Source organism: Melanerpes formicivorus, unplaced genomic scaffold (assembly GCF_026170545.1).
Source record: "Melanerpes formicivorus ecotype bairdi unplaced genomic scaffold, bMelFor1.0.p_v2 SCAF_29, whole genome shotgun sequence".
NCBI classification, from domain to species: Eukaryota; Metazoa; Chordata; class Aves; order Piciformes; family Picidae; genus Melanerpes; species Melanerpes formicivorus.
The window spans coordinates 2,993,157-3,017,262 of record NW_027142381.1 but is presented as its reverse complement, the minus strand read 5'-3'; the positions used below and the strand labels follow the sequence as shown (position 1 = coordinate 3,017,262).

The 24,106-nt window shown below is 48.2% G+C and overlaps 1 protein-coding gene across 2 annotated transcripts in view; it reads left to right on the top strand.

The window, feature by feature from the left end:
• The window catches only part of SPNS2 (SPNS lysolipid transporter 2, sphingosine-1-phosphate), a 182,422-nt gene that overhangs the window by 142,375 nt on the left and 15,941 nt on the right, over positions 1-24,106 (top strand). Inside the window, exons 11-12 of one of the 2 annotated variants that reach the window (XM_068154481.1) lie at positions 11,774-11,934; positions 12,461-12,543. In XM_068154481.1, coding sequence (XP_068010582.1) covers positions 11,774-11,934; positions 12,461-12,527 — 228 coding nt within the window. In that variant the 3' untranslated portion in view covers positions 12,528-12,543. The remainder of the gene's footprint in view (positions 1-11,773; positions 11,935-12,460; positions 12,544-24,106) is intronic. The other variant, XM_068154482.1, reaches the window with a different exon arrangement.

The following is a 24,106-nucleotide window of genomic DNA, read 5'->3' as shown; positions in this document are numbered from 1 at the left end:
ATAAGGCTGAACAGACCAAAGAATGAGAAAGCTCTCCAGAGAACAAATGTGTACAATTTGGCTTCCGCTGGATTTGCTGCAAGGTTCTGAGCACCAAGGGAGAAGTGATCTTATTTTAGAAACGATCTGAAAGTGGCAAGAACAAAGGAATGACTGGGAGAGAGTGCTCTGTGCAGGGCAGGCAACATGGGGGATGACAAGGAGGGGAAGGAAACAAGCAGGGCAATGTGCTTTGAAGGCAGGAGCTAACGATGAGGCAGGGGCTGAAGCGCCGCTGAGGCTCTCTCAGGTGACTGCTGCATGCTCATTCTTTTTTCTTATGTAAGAGGCATGTCCAGGAGGAATGGGGAGGACCCTGAATGATGGCAATTCATCTTGAAGGTTGCCTAGGGCTCTTGAGTGTCACAGATGAAGCAAAAAAAGCCCAACAAGCCAAACAATAAATAGGACTTCAAGAAAACGACATGCCTTGTCCTGCTGGTATTCAGAGATCAGCAGAACAAGAGGACACAGTCTCAAGATGTGCCAGGGAAGTTTAGGCTCAAGGTGAGGAGAAAATTCTTTCACAGAGAGAGTTGCTAGCCATTGGAATGTGCTGTCTGGGGAGGTGGTGGAGTCCCCATCCCTGGAGGTGTTTAGGAAGAGACTGGATGGACTGCTTGGTGCCATGGTTTGGTTGATTAGATGGTGTTGGGTGATAGGTTGGACTCGATGATCTCAAAGGTCTCTTCCAACCTGTTCTGTTCTGTTCTATTCTATCTCAAAGACCTTTTCCAACCTGGTCTATTCTATTCTATGCTATGCTATTTTCCTCATGTCTTTCCCTTGCTGATTGCCTCAGTCAGGACATCTGTCCAGGGAGGTGGTGGAGTCACCATCCCTGGAGGTGTTCAAGAGGGGATTGGACATGGCACTTGGTGCCATGGGTTAGTAGTCATGAGGTGTTGGGTGACAGGTTGGACTTGATGATCTTTGAGGTCTTTTCCAACCTTATTGATTCTATGATTCTAAGTCCCATGGAAACATGAGGAAAAATCTTTTCACTGTGAGGGTGACAGAACACTGGAACAGGCTGCCCAGAGGGATTGTGGAGTTGTGAGTTACTTCAGGATGCCTGCCTTGGAACATGCTGTAACCCCAATTTAACAGCTGCTATAGGCCTTCTGTAGGCTGGGAAAATATTCATTATGAGCTGGAATTACTCTTTCCTAATCCTTGTACTTGTTGAGCAGTTTTCATTTGGGAGGAGACTACTCAAGTACAAAGCTCTGTGGCAAGAGAGCAGGAAGCTCTCACGTCTCAGGAGGCAGCAGCATCCATTTCTGTAGCCTCTGGACTGGCTTGGCTGATTCATGCTCCCTGTGCTACAATGACTGAAAGGTCAACTGCAGCTTTAACACAAGCCAGGAAAACAAATACCATTTAATACCATTTAAAGTGAAAGGACCAAGAGCCATCTTCTCCACCAGACCTAAGGCAAACAAGCAACTTGATCACTACAAGCTGCAACTGTTTGTCATTGGGATTGTCCAGCTGTGTTGTAGGATGGAGACCTTCATGCAGGACTGAAATCTCACCTGGGCAGGTGACAGAAGTGGCTTGGGTTATGACTCAGATTTTCACAGCAGTCTACAGGAGCTAAGCAACCTACTGCTGTTGGCTTTAAAGGGAATGTGGGAACTCAATTCCCATAGTCCATCTGGGAATCCCCAGCCTTGAGGGCATCAGTTCACACTGCTGCTGTTCCAGAGTCACCATGAAGCAGACCAAGAGCAGGGTGTAGGTCTTGCAAGAGAGAGAGGCAGAAGGCAGGATAAATCAAAGGAGCTGCAGTAACAGGCATGCTCAGAGTTAGTGAAAGCCAAATCAGATCAGCCTCCTGATCACTCAGACTTCAGCTGAGATGCTGAAGATCTCATTTCTTCTGACTGCTTACAAAAATCTGCCTGAAGCTCCCTCATGAGTAATGTTTTGATCAAACATGGCTGGAACTCTGGTGAGTTCATGGTGAGATTCCCTCTAGCAGTCCTCTTAATAAAGAATCAGGTACCCGTGTCCTTGAAGGACTAAGCTGTCTCAGGCAGTTGTCTCTGCTGGGTGCCAATAAATGTTGTATTGATCTTATAATCCTCATGTGGAACATAGAAAGTACTTAACAGCTGCTGCCTCGTGTGTGTGGCTGTTCCCTTGCCCTGTGGTGTGAGTTGAAGGTCAGACTCAGATTGCTTTTTCCCCTGCTCTCCCCCAGTTCCAAATCTTGCAGAGCAGCTCCTTGCACCCAGAGCACCAGTTACATGCTGGTGTGTAAGAGCATGTGTGCATGGTTGTTTTTCATGTCTCTTTTAAATACTGGTAACTTTTGCTGTGGTAAAAAGGCTTAAGCCTGGCTTACAAAGCAGTTATGCAAATGCACTTTTAGGGTGGAGGCTGTAATTTGGGTAAGGTTTTCCTGCCTGCCAGACACTGAGATCACTTACTACAAATCAGCGTGGCCTCTTCACTCACAAACAGGACTCCCTGCACTGCTGCAGTACTTCACAGGATGAGGCAGTTTTTATTCCTAGATGACTGTAACTTTTCCAGGACCTTTGTGATAGCCTGCAGAGTTTAAAGGATCTCTGTTTAACCACTCTCTGCTTTGCTCTTGAGGTAGTCAGGGAGAAATGTCACCTGCTCAGTGCATCGCACCCAAACCTCTCTGGTACTTGCAGAATCATAGAATCAACAAGGTTGGAAGAGACCTCAGAGATCATCAAGTCCAACCTGTCACCCAACACCTCATGGCTACTAAACCATGGCTCCAAGTGCCACGTCCAATCCCCTCTTTAACACCTCCAGGGATGGGGACTCCACCACCTCCCTGGGCAGCACATCTCAATGGCCAATTACTCTTTCTGGGAAGAACTTTCTCTTCACCTCCAACCTAAATTTCCCCTGGCACAGCTTGAGACTGTGTCCTCTTGTTCTGGTGCTGGTTGCCTGGGAGAAGAGACCAAACTCCTCCTGGCTACAACCTCCCTTCAGGTAGTTGTAGACAGCAATAAGGTCTCCCCTGAGCCTCCTCTTCTCCAGGCTAAGCAACCCCAGCTCCCTCAGCCTCTCCTCACAGGGCTGTGCTCAAGGCCTCTCCCCAGCCTTGTTGCCCTTCTCTGGACACGTTCAAGTGTCTCAATGTCCTTCTTAAACTGAGGAGCCCAGAACTGGACACAGGACTCAAGGTGTGGCCTAACCAGTGCTGAGTACAGGGGCACAATGACTTCCCTGCTCCTGCTGGCCACACTATTCTTGATGTATGCCAGGATGCCATTGGCCCTCTTGGCCGCCTGGGCACACTGCTGGCTCATGTTCAGCCAGCTGTCAATCAGCACCCCCAGGTCCCTTTCTGTTTGGCAGCTCTCTGGTACTTCTCTGTCTTTGGAGAATCCCTCTATGCAGACGTGGGTGCACAGGTCAGAGAAATACCTCAAACCTCACCACTCATGCTGAGCATTAGCTAAAGGTCTTCTAACTGCTCTTCCTGTGCCCTGACACCTCTCAGCGTTTCAGACCCAGAAGAGCTGAGTGGATGGAGCCAGCGGCAGAATGGGAACAGCGAGCTGTCAACTCTTCCCAGGCTGCATTAGAGCTCCAGCTCTTTGTGTCATTAATTCTGGTTATGCCTTTGTTGCCATTTAAAAATTCAGTAATTTTGAGAAGTGCCAGGGAGTCTGTGCTTCTGTGCTCAGCTGTGCACATGCATGCATGAACCTGTCCTCCCCACTCAGGGTTTACATCATGCTTCACCCAGACACTGCTCTCCCTCCACGAGCATTCTTCCTCCAGGAAAACCAAGTACAGACAGAGAGTTTTTAACTTGGAGGCTGTGCCTTTGTGCCTTGGCTTCTTTTTTTGCTTTCCTGCCTCCAAGTCTGTTGTTTGCTTCCTACCTGAGCACAGCAGAGCTTTCCTCCCCTGTCCTTGCCTCGCTTCTAGCCCTGGCTGTGATGAGATATGGGCACCCACCGCAGGCTTGGCTCTCCCTGCGTGTGTCAGGGACATGGCTGCTGTGGGCACACAGTGTCCTTGCTGCTCTGGTGCTGCTGGCTCTCCTGTTAGCTTCCTGCCTTATTAAATTCTTCCTCATCTCCCCTGTGCAACCATCCATCAGGTCTAGGGACTGAAACCTGTCTGTATCTGCTTGTCACTTGGCAACATCAATGCATGAGGAGGGTGTTCTGAAGTGCCAGAGATCAGCTCACCTCCACCAGCACCTTTTGACAGGCTCAGTACAAGCTGTACTCCACTGGTGGTGGTTCCCATTTGTCCTGACCTCCTTAACTGCTGCTTCTTCAGTTTTCCCTGAGGCACACAACCTCCAGCCACTCCAGCTAAGTAATGTCAGGACAGTGCCACAGGGTCTGGCCGCTAGGGTCTGGGGCTACCTGCTCAGTCCTCTGTGTGCTAAGGGTCACAAGAAAGCTCTCCCCATCTGTCCATCTCTAGTGATGCAAATGGAGCATCACCTGAATTGCTGTCTCTCTGACAGCCTCCTCTTGGCAAACACCCTCTCTCCCTGGCTGAGGGGCTGGGAGGGTTGGCAGTGCCCAGGCTGGTTCACCTGGCAGCAGAGACCACAAATGTCTGAACAGGCAACTCCTCTCTTTCATAAAGAGGTCTGAGAGTGGCTGACCCTGGTTATTTATCACAAGCAAATCTGAGCTGTTCTGATTTGAAGGGGGTTGTGCCACTCCTGAGTGGGTTGCCCAGGGAGGTGGTGGAGCCCCCATCCCCGGAGACATTCAGAGTCAGCCTGGACAGGGCTCTGAGCAACCTGCCCTAGTTGAAGATGTCCCTGCTCACTGCAGCAGAGTTGGACTGGATGACCTTTAAAGGTCCTTTCCAACCCAAAGCAGTCCAGGATTCTATGACTACCTGCAAAGACTTTAAGAAGCAGCCTATCATGTGTCACCCTTCACTTTTTCTCCCTTCCCCAACTTTCTTGTATGAGTAGGTTAATAAACTAGATCTAATGAGCTACTTAAACAGCAAGAATGCTAATGACCTTCCTTTAGCAAGCAGTTAGCAGAACAGTGTTAATTATCACTGCTGCAGAGTGTCAGGGAAGGCAGAGCAGCCTCTGATTAGGGGCAGCTCAAGGCAAACTGGAGGATGTGCAGCAACTCAGATACTTCTTTAAGGAAAGTGATAGCTGCAGGTGTCAATTTTGCAGCCCCCCCACTTTGTCCCAGTTTGAGACAGCCTTTGTGTTGGTTTGCTTTCCAAGGGGTTTACCCCCCCAGGTAAATAGATGTGCCTAGGAAGGTGTTCTGTGTGTCCAGACTTGCCTGCCTGAGGAAGTGGAATCTATCTATTCTGGCTTAAAAATCCTGGTTTATCATTTAAAGTGCCATGACTGCTCCAGAGTCAAGCTGTGGACATACTTGCTCTGGAATAACATTTTTAGTGTGCTAGATTAAATCAGGCCACAGCCTGTTGGGGCTCAAATCCACTGCTGCCTGAATTAAGAGCAAGGTAGTGGAGTGAAGTGGATCTTTGTGATGTGATGCTGCAGTCTGGGGCTTTTGTCCCTGTCTGACCTGTGCAGCTATTCCTCAAGTGTGGCCCATGGAGTGCTTGCTGGTGATTACACAGCCCTGTCCCTTCTGCCAAAGCAGGGTGTGAGATGAGCTGGAGTTCAAAGAGGCAAACACACCCTGTAACAAAGATGTGCAAGTCATTCCCTACCATCACTCTCAGCTTTATGGAGCAGCAGGAGATATTCTGCTGCTGTTGTGAGATTAGGGATAGGATTTAGGATAGGATAGGATAGGATTTAGGATAGGGTAGGATAGGATAGGATAGGATTTAGGATAGGATAGGATAGGATTTAGGATAGGATAGGATTTAGGATAGGATAGGATAGGATTTAGGATAGGATAGGATTATGGATAGGATTATGGATAGGATAGGATTTAGGATAGGATAGGATTTAGGATAGGATAGGGTAGGATAGGATAGGATTTAGGATAGGATAGGATAGGGTAGGATAGGATAGGATAGGATAAGATTTAGGATAGGATAGGATAGGATTTAGGATAGGATAGGATAGGATAGGATAGGATTATGGATAGGATTATGGATAGGATAGGATTTAGGATAGGATAGGATTTAGGATAGGATAGGATAGGATAGGATAGGATAGGATAGGATAGGATTGACTTGACTTGTATTGAATTGAATTAACCAGGTTGGAAAAGAGCTTTGAGATCATCGAGTCCAACCTATCACCCAACACCACCTAATCAACTAAACCATGGCACTAAGTGCCTTATCCAGTATGCTCTTAAACACCTCCAGTGATGGTGACTCCACCACCTCCCTGGGCAGCACATCCCAATGGCCAAAATGGAATAAAAGTCTCTGTCTTACAGAATCACAGAATCGTTAGGGTTGGAAGGGACCTCAAGGATCAGCCAGTTCCAACCTCTCTGCCATGGGCAGGGACGCCTCACACTACATCAGATTGCTCAGAGCCATATCCAGCCTGGCCTTAAAATCCTCCAGGGTTGAGATGTTGGATTTGGCAATGAGACAGAGGAGATGAAATGATGATTTCAAAGATGTTGTTGCCATTCCATTGTCCAATTAGTAAATCAGTTTCATTGGATGGCTCACTCTGCTCAGGAGGGACAGCAGCAGAGAAGCAAACCACCTTTCTCTAGCCCTTCAGTCCACCTGAGCTTTTCTTACCTCCAAAACCCACAGCAGGTGCTCCCCAAGAAAGGTAATAAAGTTTCCCCTTTGTTTTCCTTCATTGTCTCCTGCACTGAGATTGAGACAGAGTCTGAGGCTTGGGGGCTGTGGAGCGTGCTGCAGTGTTTGTTCTGCAGGGCACAGGCGTTTTCTCTAGCTGGACTCCATCCAGCTGGCTGCCACCAGCTGAACCCTTGCCATTTGTATCCTGTTGTAAAAATGCCACCAGCTGAGGTTTATTTAGCCAAGTCATTCCTCTTAGTCTGTGTGGCAGTGAGGGAAAAGCAGATGTGAACTTCCATAGCTGGGATGTTATCAGGGACTTGTGATTATACTGCAGAACAAGCAGCAGGACTTCCTGACTGATTCTGCCACCCCCACGTGTTGGGTAAATGTTTTGAAGGGTTTTGGTCTTTTTTGCCACCTACCAATTGGGTGAACAAAGGAAGGAATCCCACACATGACTCCATGCTGAAGAGCTGGCACTGACTGTGCATGCAGCCCCCACTCTCTGTTACTCATGACGGAGAGCAGACACCAAATGTGATGCTGCCTTGGGTCTTGCCAGGTCCCAGCTCCACGACTCAGGATGCAGCCATTGCAAGGAGTCTGGGAAGCCAGGACTTGGCAATACAGAGCAGAGCATTTGGCAAACACTGAGCCATCCTTGGAGCCCAAGGTTGTAATTATGTCCTGTGTCCACTTGAGAGGAGGTGCCAAGGTTCCAGTCTTAGCAGGTGGCTTGTGACTGAGTGGGATAAACCAAAAGGGAAAAGTGGCTCTTAAAAGCAGGAACATTGATGTGGGCCCTGCTAGAGTTCTAGAGTGAAGAGAGGTAAATATGAGTGAGGGGATTGTATGAAACCTAGAGGAGGAAGCCCAGCTGGCTTGGTGGGAAGAACTGGGAAGATCTGGTCTCTTCTCCCAGGTATCCAGCACCAGAACAAGAGGACACAGTCTCAAGCTGCACCAGAGGAGGTTCAGACTCGATGTTAGGAAGAAATTCTACACAGGGAGAGATTGCCCATGGGAATGTGCTGCCTGGGGAGGTGGTGGAGTCACCATCATTGGAGATGTTTAGGAGGAGACTTGACAGGGTGCTTGGTTGCATGGCTTAGTTGATTGGGTGGTGTTGGATGATAGGTTGGATGTGGTGATCCTGATAGTCTCTTCCAACCTGGTCTGGTCTATTTCTATTTCTATTTCTATTTCTATTTCTATTTCTATTTCTATTCTATTCTATTCTATTCTATTCTATTCTATTCTATTCTATTCTATTCTATTCTATTCTATTCTATTCTATTCTATTCTATTCTATTCTATTCTATTCTACTCCATTCCACTCCATTCCACTCCATTCCATTTCCATTTCCATTTCCATTTCCATTCCATTCCATTCCATTCCATTCCATTCCATTCCATTCCATTCCATTCCATTCCATTCCATTCCATTCCATTCCATTCCATTCCATTCCATTCCATTCCAAGAGAACACTGCTCCTTCTGACATGTGCACTCAGAGAATAGCTGGGCTGGAAATGAGAGAGGCAGCAGACTCAATATCAACAGGATCTGTTGGTATAAAAGGTCAACAGGATGGCTTGGAAGGGAAGGTGTGGGGCAAGCTGCGCTGGGGATTTAAAATGCTGGAGCCTTCAGGTTTCCAAAGCTGGTTTTAGCCCAGAATGCCTTGTCATCCACAAGAGAAAGCAATCAGGAGTGCATGCCTGGGCTCTTCATCCTCCACTGCTGATTTATCATGTCAATTTGTTGAGTGATTTATTGCCTGGTCCCTCTGGAGGATAATTGTATCCATTCCCCCAAATGAAAAGTGCTGCTGGATTTCGAAGCTCCTGGTTTGGAACAGCCTCAGCTCTGGCTGGTGCACAGGGAGGGGCTGGTGCAATGCCCGGTTCTGGTTCATAATGAAGAGGAAGGGAAGTGCTGGGAATGAAGGTGTCTGGGTAGCAGAGGGAATAAATTACCCAGCTGATGTTCTGTCTTCTGGGTGTGCTGTGTGCTCTGCTGGCTTCCTGGGGGTGCATCCTTTTCACAGTTGAGTCTTGCTGCTATTTGTTAAACAAGTCTCTCAGACAACAGCTGCTGTTATTTGCCTTCAGTCTAAGGACTTCTTTAACCATCATTGCTCACATGAGACTAGTTCAGAACACTCTTGATTTTCCTCATGTGTGAACAAAGCTCTCTTTGAGAGGAGAGGAAGACTTCCTTAGCTGTATCCCAAGCACTGAAGTGTTCTCCTCCTTGTTTCTAGGAGAGGGAAGGAACCAGAGAAGTCTGGCTAAAAGCCTTTCATTCTTTCTGTAGATAGACTCTTCCAGCATTTATTCACTGCTCTCTACTTGAGAATGCTCCCTCCTCAAAGAGTCTTCTGCTCTTTTGTGTGCTTTCTTCTCCAGCATCAGGCTGGCTGCTCCTCCTTCCCTTCACTCCAGCAGGGGCCAGGCTGAGCTGTAAAACAGATTTTAAGGCAGTGAGACCACCAATGCTCCAGAGTCTCCCTCATAAAGCACCTGTCCATTTGAGTCCCCACCACTGCCATCTTTCTGTGACCTTCTGTTGTGTTTGGCCTCTGCTGAGGCATTTCCTCACACATGTTCTGGGCCCCTCAGTTTAAGAAGGATATTGAGATACTTGAACATGTCCAGAGAAGGGCAAGGAGGCTGGGGAGAGGTCTTGAGCACAAGCCCTATGAGGAGAGGCTGAGGGAGATGATCCTTGAGGTCCCTTCCAACCCTGACAATGGTTTGATTCTATGATTTAACCTGGAGAAGAGGAGGCTCAGGGGAGACCTTCTTGCTCTAAACAACTACCTGAAGGGAGGTAGTAGCCAGGAGGGGGTTGGTCTCCTCCCAGGCAAGCAGCACCAGAACAAGAGGACACAGTCTCAAGCTGTACCAGGGGAAGTTTAGGCTGGAGGTGAGGAGAAAGTTCTTCCCAGAAAGGGAGATTGGCCATTGGAATGTGCTGCCCAGGGAGGTGGTGGACTCCCCATCCCTGGAGGTGTTCAAGAGGGGATTGGATGTTGCACTTGGTGCCATGGTTTAGTAGTCATGAGGTGTTGGGTGAGAGGTTGGACTTGATGATCTCTGAGGTCTTTTCCAACCTTATTGATTCTGTGGTTCACCTTCCAGGTTGCTAGCTGGCTGCAGAGCTGTGAACTGCTGATTTCTTCTGCATGTGTCATTTACCTCCCTTGATTGTCAAGAGTTAAGGCCTGGGTGTCAGATTTTGTGTGGAGCTTGTGTCTGATGCCTCCTTTTCAATAGCAGCAATGTAGCAGCTCAGGAGCTGCAGCACAAGCCTGGACTATTTCTGTATCCCATGTGTGTGTGCACAGCAGTAGGATTTGTATGTTGTAAATTCCCTGCAGCCTTGTGGTATACACTAGGATTTCTGCATCCACAAAAAAGTCACAGATTAAACCAGAGCTGGCCATTTAAGTACCCAATGCCTTGAGACTCAGCCCTGCTGCTGCTTACAGCTCTGTTGGATTTATGGAGAGTGAAGTTGTAAAGGGTAAAGGGCTGGAGCACCTCTCCTGTGGAGACAGGCTGAGAGAGTTGGAGCTGTTCAGTCTGGAGAGGAGAAGGCTCTGAGGAGACCTTATTGTGGCCTTCCAGGACCTGAAGGGGGCTAAAAGAAAGCTGGGGAGGATCTTTGTCAGGTGTCAGGTAGTGATAGGTCTGGGAGCAAAGTTAGAAATGGGTAGATGCAGATTGGATGTTGGGAAGAAGTTGTTCCCCATGAGGGTGGTGAGACACTGGCACAGGCTGCCCAGGGAGGTGGTAGAAGCCTCATCCCTGGAAGTTTTGAAGGCCAGGCTGGATGTGGCTGTGAGCAACCTGCTGTAGTGTGAGGTGTCCCTGCCCATGGCAGGGGGGTTGGGACTGGCTGATCCTTGAGGTCCCTTCCAACCCTGACAATGGTTTGATTCTCTGATTCCATGTTTGCTGGACAGTACATTTTAGACTGTGACTGTTCTAGCTACAGACAGTTATGAAATAACTGAGCTTTACCAAAAGCATCTCAGAATGAACTAAAAACCTGCTGCTGCATCTCACTGCCCCTTTGTGGAAGCACAAGCCTGTGTTCACTTTGGTATCATTCCTCCCTTGAACCAGGTCAGGGGCTCTGAGCAGCCTGCTGTAGTTGAAGCTGTCCCTGCTGAATGCAGGGGGTATGACTAGGTGGCCTTCAGAGGTCCCTTCCAACCCAACCCAGTCTATGAGCCTGTGGTAATTACACTCTTTGGCTGTTGGAGGATGCAGGCTGTATTAGCACATGGGCTTGGTGCTGTGCATGGTTCTTTGGTGTGAGCACAGACCCTATCTGAGTCTGAGGGACAGAGGCACTTGTGGCACACAATTATACTTCAGAGTGTAGAAGTGGAGGTTAGAAGGGGGGATGAGGCTCATACCTCAGACACAGGGATGAGAAAAAACCACCCATGTGGAGTTCTGTCTCTGGGAATCAGATGAGATCTCTGGGGTTGGTTTTTTATTGCATGAAAAATATTTTCCCCTTCCCTCTTTGTACACAGAAATGGAATGGAATCCCTCCCTCTGCTGAAAGGTAGGCAGGCTGTAGGAGTAAGCAGGGCTTGATAGCAGCTGCAGAAGATTGATCACTCCCTGACTCACAGAGCAGTGCTCCCGAGCAGCCCCAGGAGGCTTGGTCAGTACAGCAAGGCAAGACACCCACGGATGCAGGCACTGAAGCAGGCAGGCACTGAAGCAGGCAGGCAGAAGGTGGAGAGGGCTGTGGGAAGAATCCTAGATCAGGCCAGAAGAATGACAGGCAGAGGAGGAGCTGCCAAGCTGCTGCCAGCACAAGCTGCCCAGGCTCCAGAGCGGCATGTGGAAGGCTGAAGCGTGCAAGGGACATTTCAGCTTCTGCTGAACACTCTGTTCCATCCTAAACCTCGTGCACATGTTCAGTGGGTGGCTGGCTGGGCAGTCGTGCTCCCATTACCCTGTCTCTCTCTCAGCTGAGTGACTCTTTGTTTGCCTGTCTCTCCTAGATCTCAGACCTGATCCGGCAAAGCACAAAGGAGTCTCCGGTCTGGGAGTTCCTCAGCCTGGGCTACGCGCTCATGCTCTGCCCCTTTGTCGTCGTCCTAGGAGGGATGTTCTTCCTGGCCACAGCCCTCTTCTTCCTCAGTGACCGAGCCAAAGCTGAACAGTGAGTAACCTGGGGAGGTACCACAGCCTGCTTTCTCTCTTGAACTTTGTGCTTGTTCTTTCCCTGGCCTTGGGCCTCCCAGGTAAAGGCTGTTGGGCTAACAAGCTCAGCTCAGCAGAGTGCATGAGGCTGCACGGAGCACAGGGGCTTGGGTCATGCTGGCTGGGCATCCTTTACGTGCTCCTGCTCTGGTGGATCTCAATTGTTGTCCACATGGCCTGGAGGGGAGCACAGTATTTGAGGTCACAGGCCCTTTGTCCCCTCACATGAGCATGCCACAGCCCAGGCCATCAGTGGTGAGAGGCTGCTGTGCAGTGGAGCTCAGGGACTGCTAGGTGAAGTGCAAGAGATACTTTACAGAGCTTGGTAGTCGATGTCGTCCCATCTCAGCTCCCTGCTCACTACCTCCCAGCACACAGGAGGATGAGGCAGGGAGGAGGAAAGCTGTGTGTGGGGACAGAGGTGCTGAAGGGTGGCTGTAGCAGATGCTCTTCCCCAGTCCCTCACTGCAGCTGCTGTTTTTCAGTAAAGAAACCGATTCGGATCACCTCACGGTTGGCAACTACAGTAATTCAGAAGAGGCTTCCACATGACATACAAACTTCTGGGGTTAGTCTCTTTCTCCTAATTGTCAAAAAATAAGAGTATCTCTGTATAATGTCATGCTGAGTATGTGAGCAGGTGACTCATCTGGTGCTAAGTTGCCTTTGCCTTTCATAGAGTCATAGAGTCATTGAATTGTCAGGGTTGGAAGGGACCTCAAGGATCAGCCAGTCCCAAACCCCCTGCCATGGGCAGGGACTCCTCACACTACAGCAGGTTGCTCAGAGCCACATCCAGCCTGGCTTTCAAAACCTTCAGGGATGAGGCTTCTACCACCTCCCTGGGCAAACCTGTTCCAGCATCTCACCACCCTCATGGGGAAGAACTTTCTAACATCCAATCTGACTCTACCCATTTCTAGATTTGCTCCATTCCCCCTGGAATGGTTTGGGTTGGAAGGGGCCTTAAAGATCATCTAAGTCCAACCACCCTGCCATGGGCAGTGGGAGAGTGGAGTGGAATGGAGTGGAATGGAATGGAATAGGATAGGATAGGATAGGATAGGATAGGATAGGATAGGATAGGATAGGATAGGATAGGATAGGATAGGATAGGATAGGATAGGATAGGATAGGATAGGATAGGATAGGATAGGATAGGATAGGATAGGACGGGACCAGACCACGTTGGAAGAGACCTTCAAGATGTGCAGATGTCAGCAGTGCAGGTGTTAGCAGCCTGCCTAGGGCTGCAGGCAAGGAGGACAGAGCATGCCTGTAGCCTAAGGAGAAGGACCCTGTGGCATGTCACTCTCACTTGGTACCATTAGAAGGAAGAGAAGGTGTCTGGATGTTGACATAAGTGCATGGACAGTTTGGGTGATACCTTCTGGCTCACACTATCATATCAGATGGAGGCAAGAGATGTGGAAGTGGTGCCCCCAATGATGCTGTGGCCCTATAAGAGCAGTTCCACCTTCCTTTTGCTACCATGCAGCACAGATCCCAGAGAAAGGAAGTCTCTCTGCCTCCTGGTGCCTTCAGATATACACATCCCCACTCTGATGAAATGAACCAACAAGACCTCATCACGTGTCTCATAAGGAGGTTAAGTCCTGCACAGCTGAGTTTCAGTGTGGCTTTGGGGGATGTGACATGGCAGATGTGTCCCTGCTTTGTGATCTGCTTACAAGGGCTTTCAACTGCAAGGAGTGAAATTGGAGATCAGATGATGGTAAAACTTCCTGAGAGGGGGGGAAAAAAAAGAGAGAGGTAAATGCTGTAGCAGATTGTTTGGAGGAGAGGTGGAAGCTGTCTTGTGTTTCTGAAGGTCTCCCTGGCTTGGTGTTGAGGCAGGAAGATGGGAACCGGCCTCTGGCTGCCACCCAGTTCTTTGTGCAAAGGTACCTGCAAGTGTAAGCAGTGCTCACCTGGGGACAAGATGAACATAAGCTTCCAGGTGCCCAAGGTTGGTTGTGTTTGGGGATTTTTTGCTGCAGGGAGCCCTCAGTTCTCTTTGGCAGGGCAGGGCTGCAGAGCAGCAGATGAAATCCACCCCCTGCAGCCTTTGTTCAGGCCTCCCCCTTTCTAGGACAGCTTCAGTGTTTGTCTTCACTGTGTTCAGAGGGGACACTGCTCACTCCTTACCCAGAATTAGGGTGGAGAGATGTGTCCCTCAGCACCACCCATGTTGCCAGCATGGCATGACAGCACCTCAGGTGGGGAAGGAGGATTTCAGTACTCAAGCTCTGATGAATTCTGGGTCACTTTCATCTTTTATCAGCATGTCTGGTCCCAGCTGGACCTTTATACTGGGCAAGGCACTGTGATACCCTGCAGGACTCACAGCTCCAGTGGAAGAGGGCTTGCTCAGGAGGCACTGCAGGTCACAGGCTGGTTGCTAACTGCTTGAGTGCCAGTGCTGGTGTGTTTAAACATGCACCAAAGCACCAGCTTTGCAGTGGTGTTACCGTGGGAGGGATATCACCTCCCACAGCTCTGCTTCCTCAGTGTTTATTTCAGTCTGCTGCTGACTAGCCTGAGCAGGTTTTGTTGTGCTCTGTTCACATCCCAATCCACTTTTGAAAGAAGTATATTCAGGCTTCAGACCTGCTTTTGTGGTTCTCTTACTCTCTGAGCATCCTTCCCTTTCCCCTCTGTCTGATTCAGGTTTGTTTATGAAGTTTACCTTATTCAGCTATGGATCTCTCACATTGCAAACCAGTGCAGATACAGAGGGAGAACAGCTGTCAGAAGTAATAGTTAGCTAAATAATTTCTCTCAAATGAGCATGGGGGCTCATCCCCACGTTCAAAATACCCTGGCATTCTAAAGTCAGGCTCCTGGAGAGCAGAGCTTAACTCCAGTTCCTGACACAGTAGAATCATAGAATGGTCCAGGCAGGAAGACACCTCCAAAGGTGATCCAGTCCAACCTCCCTGCAGTCAGCAGGGACATCCCCAACTAGAATCATAGAATCACAGAATCAACAAGGTTGGAAAAGACCTCAGAGATCATCAAGTCCAACCTGTCACCCAATACCTCGTGACTAAACCATGGCACTAGATCAAGTTGCCCAGGGCCTCCGCGAGCCTCACCTTAAATATCTCCAGTGAAGAGGTCTCAACTGCCTCCCTGGGCAACCTGTTCCAGTGTTCCACCACCCTCATAGTGAAGAACTTCTTCCTGATATCCAACCCAAATCTGGCTCCTGAGCAGTCAGGCAGTGTCTGCAGTAAGGCTGGCATAAGGCAGCTCTCCCTGCCACGAGCAGTGGTGTCTGTGCCCTCGACTGGGTCCATCGGCCCTTGCTGACAGGTTCAGTGGTCTCCCTCAGAAGATTCTATGATATGCATCAACTGATGGGGGAGGATTTGCTGTTAGCTGTGAGAGGAAAGACAGCAGGGCATTTTGCTATTAGCAGTTTAAAACTCCATGCTACATCCAGCTCCCACCTATCTGACCGGCCATCTGCACTTGGCACCGCGCACCTTTGGCAGGGGTAGCCTTCTGCCTGCCCAGTCCTCCCTTCCACCCTGCTTGCTGGGGACAGGAGAATCTCTTTTGGGTTTGGTTTTTTTCCCAAGCTGCCTTGTTTTTCCTCTGCAGTCAGTCATGCTGCTCAGACAACAGGACTTGGAAATGTGCTTTGCCAGAAGAAATCAATTAACCTGCAGGGATCGCAGACGCTGGTGTCACACGCCAGAGATTAAAGCCATTCATCTCCAGGAGGGTCAGGGCACCCAGGGCAGGTGTCACAGACCCCTCTAATGAACTAACAGGCCAGCAAAAAAGTGTGACTCTGCAGCTCTGCCCGTGGATAGTAAGCTTTCCCTGCTTTAATTAGGAAAGATGTTGACTTGCTGGAAGGTGTCCAGAGAAGGGCAACAAAGCTGGGGAGGGGTTTGGAGCACAGCCCTGTGAGGAGAGGCTGAGGGAGCTGGGGGTGCTTAGCCTGGAGAAGAGGAGGTTCAGGGGAGACTTTATTGCTGTCTACAGCTACCTGAAATGAGGTTGTAGCCAGGAGGGGGTTGGTCTCTTCTCCCAGGCAACCAGCACCAGAACAAGAGGACACAGTCTCAGGCTGCACCAGGGGAGGTTCAGGCTGGGTGTTAGGAAGAAGTTCTTCACAGAATGAGAGATTGGCCATTGGAATGTGCTGCCTGGGGAGGTGGTGGAGTCACCATCCCTGGAGGTGTTTAGGAAGAGAGTGGATGAGGTGCTTGGTGCCATGGTTTAGTTGATTAGATGGTGTTGGATGATAGGTTGGACTTGATGATCTCAAAGGTCTTTTCCAACCTGGTCTGGTCTATTCTATTCTATTCTATTCTATTCTATTCTATTCTATTCTATTCTATTCTAATTCCTATTCCTATTCCTATTATTTCTATTTCTATTCTATTCTATCCTTCCCTATCCCTATCCCTTTCCTATCCTATCCTATCCTATCCTATCCTATCCTATCCTATCCTATCCTATCCTATCCTATCCTATCCTATCCTATCCTATCCTATCCTTATTCCATTCCATTCCATTCCATTCCATTCCATTCCATTCCATTCCATTCCAATTCTATTCTAATTTCCATGCCTCTGTCAAGCAGTAGTTCAGGGGTTTATGGCTAGGATTTAGTTGGTTGTTTCTTCCTGTGTGTCATGGTCTCTGGGTTTTTCTTACAGATAATTACTTCTCCCAGGCAGGGCAGGGCAGGGTATCAGGATGGCAACCTCTGTTTTCCTGTAAAGCTTCCTCCAGTTTCCACCACACTTCCTTTCCAAAACACAGTTTCCAGGCTTTCAGGGCTGCAGGACTGTTTGCTCGGGGGTTTTGTTGTTTGTTTTGTTTCACAACTGCTCTCATCCTTTCCACAATCCCTGGCCTATTTTGATGATGGCTTTTTTAGCACAGGAATTCCAGTCACTAAGGCTTTCACAGAAACACTCAGGAGGAACAGAAAAAAAAGTCTTTAGAGGGCAACTCTTTCTTTATTTCTCTCTTTGAGAATCACAAGTCTTTTATAACTGTGTCCATGCTGCTTCAGAAGGCTGACAGCTTAAAGAGGCTTTTAGTAAACTCAGGCCTAGCAGAGGACACAATACAGTACAGCCCCCTGTAACATAATCCAATCTCTTTTGGTGCCATTTTTATGACACCAATTTAATCCTGCCCCTTCCAGAGTGCTACGAGAGAGAAAATGCTTAAGAATGGTTTCTGCAAGAGCTCCCAGGCCATAGTGGTAATAAATGGAATCACAGAAGTGACCAGGTTGGAAAAGATCTCAGAGATCATCAAGTCCAACCTATTACCTAATACCTCCTGACAACTAAACCATGGCACCAAGTGCCACATCCAATCCCCTCTTGAACACCTCCAGGGATGGGGACTCCACCACCTCCCTGGGCAGCACATTCCAATGGCTAACAACTCTCTCTGGGAAGAACTTGCTCCCCATCTCCAGCCTGAACTTCTCCTGGCACAGCTTGAGACTGTGTCCTCCTCCAGGAGGAGACTTGACAGGGTGCTTGGTTGCATGGGTTAGTTGATTAGGCGGTTGGTTGCATGATAGGTTGGACACGATGATCTTGAAGGTCTCTTCCAACCTGGTCTGGTCTATTCTATTCTATTCTGTTCTGTTCTGTTCTGTTCTGTTCTGTTCTGTTGTTCTGGTGCTGGTTGCCTGGGAGAAGAGACCAACCCCCTCCTGGCTACAACCTCCCTTCAGGTAGTTGTAGAGAGCAATGAGGTCTCCTCTGAGCCTCCTCTTCTCCAGGCTAAGCAACCCCAGCTCCCTCAGCCTCTCCTCACAGGGCTGTGCTCCAGACCTCTCCCCAGCCTTCTTGCCCTTCTCTGGACACATTCAAGTATCTCAGTGTCCTTAAATTGAGGAGCCCAGAACTGGACACAGTAGTCAAGTTCTTTTTTAAACCACTGAACTATGGATTCACCATCACTGGAGGTGTTTAGGAAGAGACTGGTTGGGGTGCTTGGTGCCATGGTTTAGTTGATTAGATGGTGTTGGATGATAGGTTGGACTTGATGATCTCAAAGGTCTTTTCCAACCTGGTTAATTCTATTGTAATTCTCTCCCCTGCTTGGTTTCACTTGACTAGAGTGGAGTTCCTTTCCTGTTCTGTACTACTGCAATGGAGGCTTAAAGCAGTCTTACTTTATTTCCCACTCTGTACTTTCTCTTACCTGCTTAATGAAGATTTGTGAGACCCAAGCTGTACTTTGGTATCCTCTGGAAGGTGATACCTAGACATACAGTCTTGCCATGGCAGAGCCCTGCAGAAACAGATCAGAAATCTGATGACCTTACTTTCATTCCCTACCTCACCACTGATACCTGTGCAGCCTTGGCAGGTATCACCCAGAAGGCAACTTCCAGAGGTCAGGAGTATTTCAGGCACATCACACGCTGGAAGTAAGAGCTCAGCACTGCTGAGAATTGCATCTGTGGTCTGGCTGTGTCCTTTTCCTGGCTTGTGATGCAGATAACCTGAAAAAATCAAAGCCTCACCCTAGGGAGCTGCAGAAGAAAATGCCTGCATTATTAGAAGCAATGGCTTCACCAGTAATTGGGCAGAATGTGCTATTTTTATTATGAAGGGTGGGGGAGTGGGTGGAAATAGTCCTTTCCCCAAGCTGTGGCAACTTTTGGGTGCCAGAGCACATAAATCACCGTAATGTACTCAGCACGTAGCACAATTCTTTCCTGGGCAGTCAGCATCTGGAGCTTTGCTGAGCACTGCTCCTGCTTCTGCAGTGCACAGACCTGTAGGACCATGGATGCTCTGCAGCAGGGCATCCTGCAGTCCTGTCTCTGACAGTGGCCACTCCCAGGTGTGGCTGAGGGGAAAACCCAAACTCCCCTAGGTTCGTCCTGCTAACCCCCACCCCGTGCAGGTGTAGCATGGTTTGCCTCTCAAAGGGTTTCACTTCTTCTTTTAATCTGTTTTTATTTCACCCCTAGTTTTATCCCTGGAAGCAAGAGATTTTTTTGCTGGTTACCCCAGAGGTGTACAGAAAGACGCTGTGGATGACAGATCCAAGTTCTCCAACTGTCAGCCCCTCTCTGCATCCTGCATGCTGAATGCCTTTGCTAAAGATACAGCAATGCAGATCAGGCAGCAGGATGCAGCTGCAGTGAGTTCAGTCTCCCTGGTGCAGACACAACAGCAGCAAATAGCTGCACTGATGCAGCTGGTCAGGACAAAAGGCTTTGCCTATTTAACTAAGCACCACTCAGCACTGCAGAGAGACCTGCAAGCCTAAAGATGGGGCACTTAGTTGATTAGATGGTGTTGGGTGATAGGTTGGACTCGATGATCTCGAAGGTCTTTTCCAACCTGGTTCATTCTATACTCTATTCTATTTCTAGCCTCAATGCTTCACCCATTTGTTTACATGACAAGAATCAGGTTACTTTAAACAGCTCTAGCAGCTTTTTCTTCTCTCCTACAATTAAACACCGAGTAAGAAGAGAAACAAAAAGAAGTAATACTCTTAACACCTTTGATCAGGTGTGGAAACTCCTCCTGAGCAGCAGTGCTGATTACCCTTTCGTTTTTCCCCAAGTGCTGGGTACAAACACTAGAGAGAAACCTCCTCCTTACAGGCTAGATAGTGCAGGCCACAAAAAGAACAGTCCCTGGCCCATACACATTTGCTGCTGCCTTAGACATGGCACAGCTGCAAATTACATTACAGGCAAAAATGAGAATAATCCATTTTCAGGCTCTGTGTCTTCTGCCTCCCATCAGGCTTATTTTTAGCCTTTTCTAGAACCAGCTATCAAATGATCTCCTGGTTCTCTGTGGCAGCAATTTCCAAGTGTCTGACCTTATTTTGGCTTTGCAGATTCCATTATGTGGGGCAGGGGAAGGGACTCACTGAATTGTCAACCCTCTGTTTTTTTTTCTTCTCTCTGATGTTTCTCTTTTTTGTGGCAGCAGTCAGGGACAGAAAAGAGCTATCAGATGGCTTCCTGATGCCAGCAAAGGATGGAGTCCCCTCCAGTAACAGTGGCACATGCTGGACTGACACAGAGCAAGCTGCATCCTGGTAGCTTGTGGTGGGAGTCACCATCCCTGGAGGTGTTCAAGAGGGGACTGGACGTGGCACTTGGTGCCATGGTTTAGTCATGAAGTCTGTGGTGACAGGTTGGACTTGATGGTCTCCTCCAACCTTGGTGATTCTCTCTATCTGAAGGGAAGTTGTAGCCAGGTGGGGGTTGGTCACAGTCTCAAACTGTGCCAGGGGAGGTTCAGACTGGATGTTAGGAAGAAATTCTACACAGAGAGAGTGATTGGCCATTGGAATGTGCTACCCAGGGAGGTGGTGGAGTCACCATCCCTGGAGGTGTTTAGGAAGAGACTGGATGGGGTGCTTGGTGCCATGGTTTAGTTGATTAGATGGTGTTGGGTGATAGGTTGGACTTGATGATCTTGAAGGTCTCTTCCAACCTGGTCTGGTCTGGTCTATTCTATTCTATTCTATTCTATTCTATTCTATTCTATTCTATTCTATTCTATTCTACTTCTACTTTCTGTTCTATTCTATTCTATTCTATTCTATTCTATTCTATTCTATTCTATTCTATTCTATTCTATTCTATTCTATTCCATTCCATTCCATTCCATTCCATTCCATTCCATTCCATTCCATTCCCTGATTCTGAGTATTTCTTTGATGAAATATTTTATGCTGTGTTTGTTTTGGGGTTCTTTTAAGAGGCTGGGAACTTCCTTTAGAGAGGTATCTCAGTGCTGCATTGAAGCAGAGTTTGGATTTGAGGATTTCAGGGCCAGCAAGTGAATTTTAACAACCCTCATGAAGGGATATTGGAGGAACAGCTCACTCACTGCTGATGTTCAGCTGTTTAGGGGGAGCAATCTGATGGCTTTGTTTGTTTAGGGATGTGTTTTTGCTTTACAAAAGAAGAGCAATAATTAAACATGCCCTACACTGATATAAGCTCACAATGCCTTTTTAGCCCAGGTAGGCTGTCCTTGGCCTTGGAAGGCATCTGAATTTGCAGCAAACCCCCAGATTAGGATGCAGAGGATCTCTGCTGGTGGGAGAGGCAAGGTGTGTGTTCTGAATATCTCAGACACAAGACTACACAGACTGCAGAGGGAATAAGATTTGACTATTAGATGGTTTATATGGAATCAAAGGCTTGAGAGCAGGAAGGGAAGAGGGGATAGAAAATGTAAACAGTTTTATTATTGGTGGGGAAAGCCTACTTGCAGAGCTGGGGCTTGTGTTCTCCTGCTTGTTAGCCCCGTTTGGAGCTCCATAAAGAGAGCCAGCAGCTACCAAGAATGGGACTGGCTGAATTTTACATGCTGGTTTGCTGCTTCAGCTGGGAGCTGCTGGTTCCATGCAGGTGGAAAATATGGTCTCACCCAGGTAAAACACTGATTTGTTCTGTGGCTTCACTGCCCAGTGGAATGGGCTGCCCAGGGAGGTGGTGGAGTCCCCATCCCTGGAGGTGTTTAGGAAGAGACTGGATGGGGTGCTTGGTTTAGTTGATTAGATGGTGTTGGGTGATAGGTTGGACTTGATGATTTCAGAGGTCTTTTCCAACCTGCTCTTCTTTTCCCTTTTCCTCTTCTTTTTCCCTTTCCTTTTCCCTTTCCTTTTCCTTTTTCTTTTCTTCCTTTTCCTTTTTCTTTCCTTTCCTTTCTCCTTTCCTCTTTCCTTCCTCTTTTTTCTTTTATTTTCTATTTTATTTTATATTTTATTTTATTTTATTATCTTTTTTTTCTCTTTTCTTTTCTTTCCTTTTCTTTTCCCTTTCCTTTCCTTTCCTTTCCTTTCCTTTCCTTTCCTTTCCTTTCCTTTCCTTTCCTTTCCTTTCCTTTCCTTTCCTTTCCTTTCCTTTCCTTTCCTTTCCTTTCCTTTCCTTTCCTTTCCTTTCCTTTCCTTTCCTTTCCTTTCCTTTCCTTTCCTTTCCTTTCCTTTCCTTTCCTTTCCTTTCCTTTCCTTTCCTTTCCTTTCCTTTCCCTTCCCTTCCCTTCCCTTCCCTTCCCTTCCCTTCCCTTCCCTTCCCTTCCCTTCCCTTCCCTTCCCTTCCCTTCCCTTCCCTTCCCTTCCCTTCCCTTCCCTTCCCTTCCCTTCCCTTCCCTTCCCTTCCCTTCCCTTCCCTTCCCTTCCCTTCCCTTCCCTTCCCTTCCCTTCCCTTCCCTTCCCTTCCCTTCCCTTCCCTTCCCTTCCCTTCCCTTCCCTTCCCTTCCCTTCCCTTCCCTTCCCTTCCCTCCCCTCCCCTCCCCTCCCCTCCCCTCCCCTCCCCTCCCCTCCCCTCCCCTCCCTTTCCTTTCCTTTCTTTTTCCTTTCCCTTTCATATCCTATCCTATCCTATCCTATCCCATCCTATCCTATCCTATCCTATCCTATCCTATCCTATCCTATCCTATCCTATCCTATCCTATCCTATCCTATCCTATCCTATCCTATCCTATCCTATCCTATCCTCATCAGCCTGGGGATTTCCTGCAGCTTAGGTAGGAAGGTGTCAAAGGTCAGCCTGGTTGTTCACAGACATTTTGAGCTCACTCGTGGTCCGTGCACAAAATGTTCATGGCATTTGAAATATGCTGTTCAAGTTAATTGTTGGCAGCAGGAGCTTTTCTTAAGTACAGGCAGAAGGATTGAGCCAGCTGGTGCTGGCAGAGCTCTTGCTAGCTTCAAGCTGAGGAAGAGGCTGCAGGCAGAACTTATTGTTCTCTGAGCCCATCAATTCCCCACATACAGTGACCATTTGAGGTTAATCTCCTGTGCCATGGAGAAAGGAAAACAGTATTCCTAGACTGTTCCTAGCTACTTAAGTGCTGTTCTACAGCAAGAACAGAATTTCTCTATTTGCCTGAAGACACAGGAAGGCACAGCTTCCTTGTCCGAGCACCAGATGAAGAACTACTTGGAGCCCTACTGCTGTCTTGGCTCTCTGCTGCGACCTTCAAGAAGTCAGATGCTGTCCCTAAAGTGCTCATCAGCTGTTAAAAACAGGATTGCAAAGCACTCTCCCACAAGGTACAAGAGGCACTTCCATCATGTGCTTACCATGGATTCAGTATGTCAATGTGCACTGTCATTGCAAAGGACAGTTCTTGGCACACAGGGACTCGATCATGCAGGAGGATATTTTACACTCTCACTAAGTTTCTTTGCTAAGGTTGCCCTGGCACAGATAGGAAATCTGATCAGATTCCAGGCAGTGTAGGAAAGATGTTGACTTGCTGGAAGGTGTCCAGAGAAGGACAACAAAGCTGGGGAGGGGTTTGGAGCACAGCCCTGTGAGGAGAGGCTGAGGGAGCTGGGGTTGCTTAGCCTGGAGAAGAGGAGGCTCAGGGGAGACCTTCTTGCTCTCTACAACTACCTGAAGGGAGGTTGTAGCCAGGGTGGGGGTTGGTCTCTTCTCCCAGGCAACCAGCACCAGAACAAGAGGACACAGTCTCAAGCTGCACCAGGGGAAGTTTAGGCTGGAGGTGAGGAAGAAGTTCTTCCCAGAAGGAAAGATTGGCCATTGGAATGTGCTGCCCAGGGAGGTGGTGGAGTCACCATCCCTGGAGGTGTTTAGGAAGAGACTTGATGGGGTGCTTGGTGCCATGGTTTAGTTCATTAGATGGTGTTGGGTGATAGGTTGGACTCAATGATCTCAAAGGTCTTTTCCAACCTGGTTTATTCTATTCTATATCTGCTTTTTAGGTCATGTTTTATCCTTTTCCTCATTCAATCATGGCAACAAAAAAGCCAAACCCTCCACTTGCTCTTTTCTCCATTGTTTCAGTGGACATAAGAGTATAATGTTAGCCACATTTTCTGTGGCACTTAAAATCCCACCCCCTTCATTCTGAGCCCACCAGTATCTGTCAGAATGATGCATACAGGGCCAGACTAGAGCATGAAGGTTTGAGACAGGCTCAGGCACAAAGTTGTGAGGGCTTCTTCACAAACTTCAGTAGTAGTTTACCCCCACAGAGCAGTCAGGCAGACTTATCACTGGAATTTATTTCCATCAAGTCATCCTGAGTGCTGTTAACCACTCTACCTTCACATCTGTTGAAGCTGCCTGGAAAGAGAAGGAAAGGTTATTGATTTTTTTTTCCCCTTCATGCCAGTTTTCT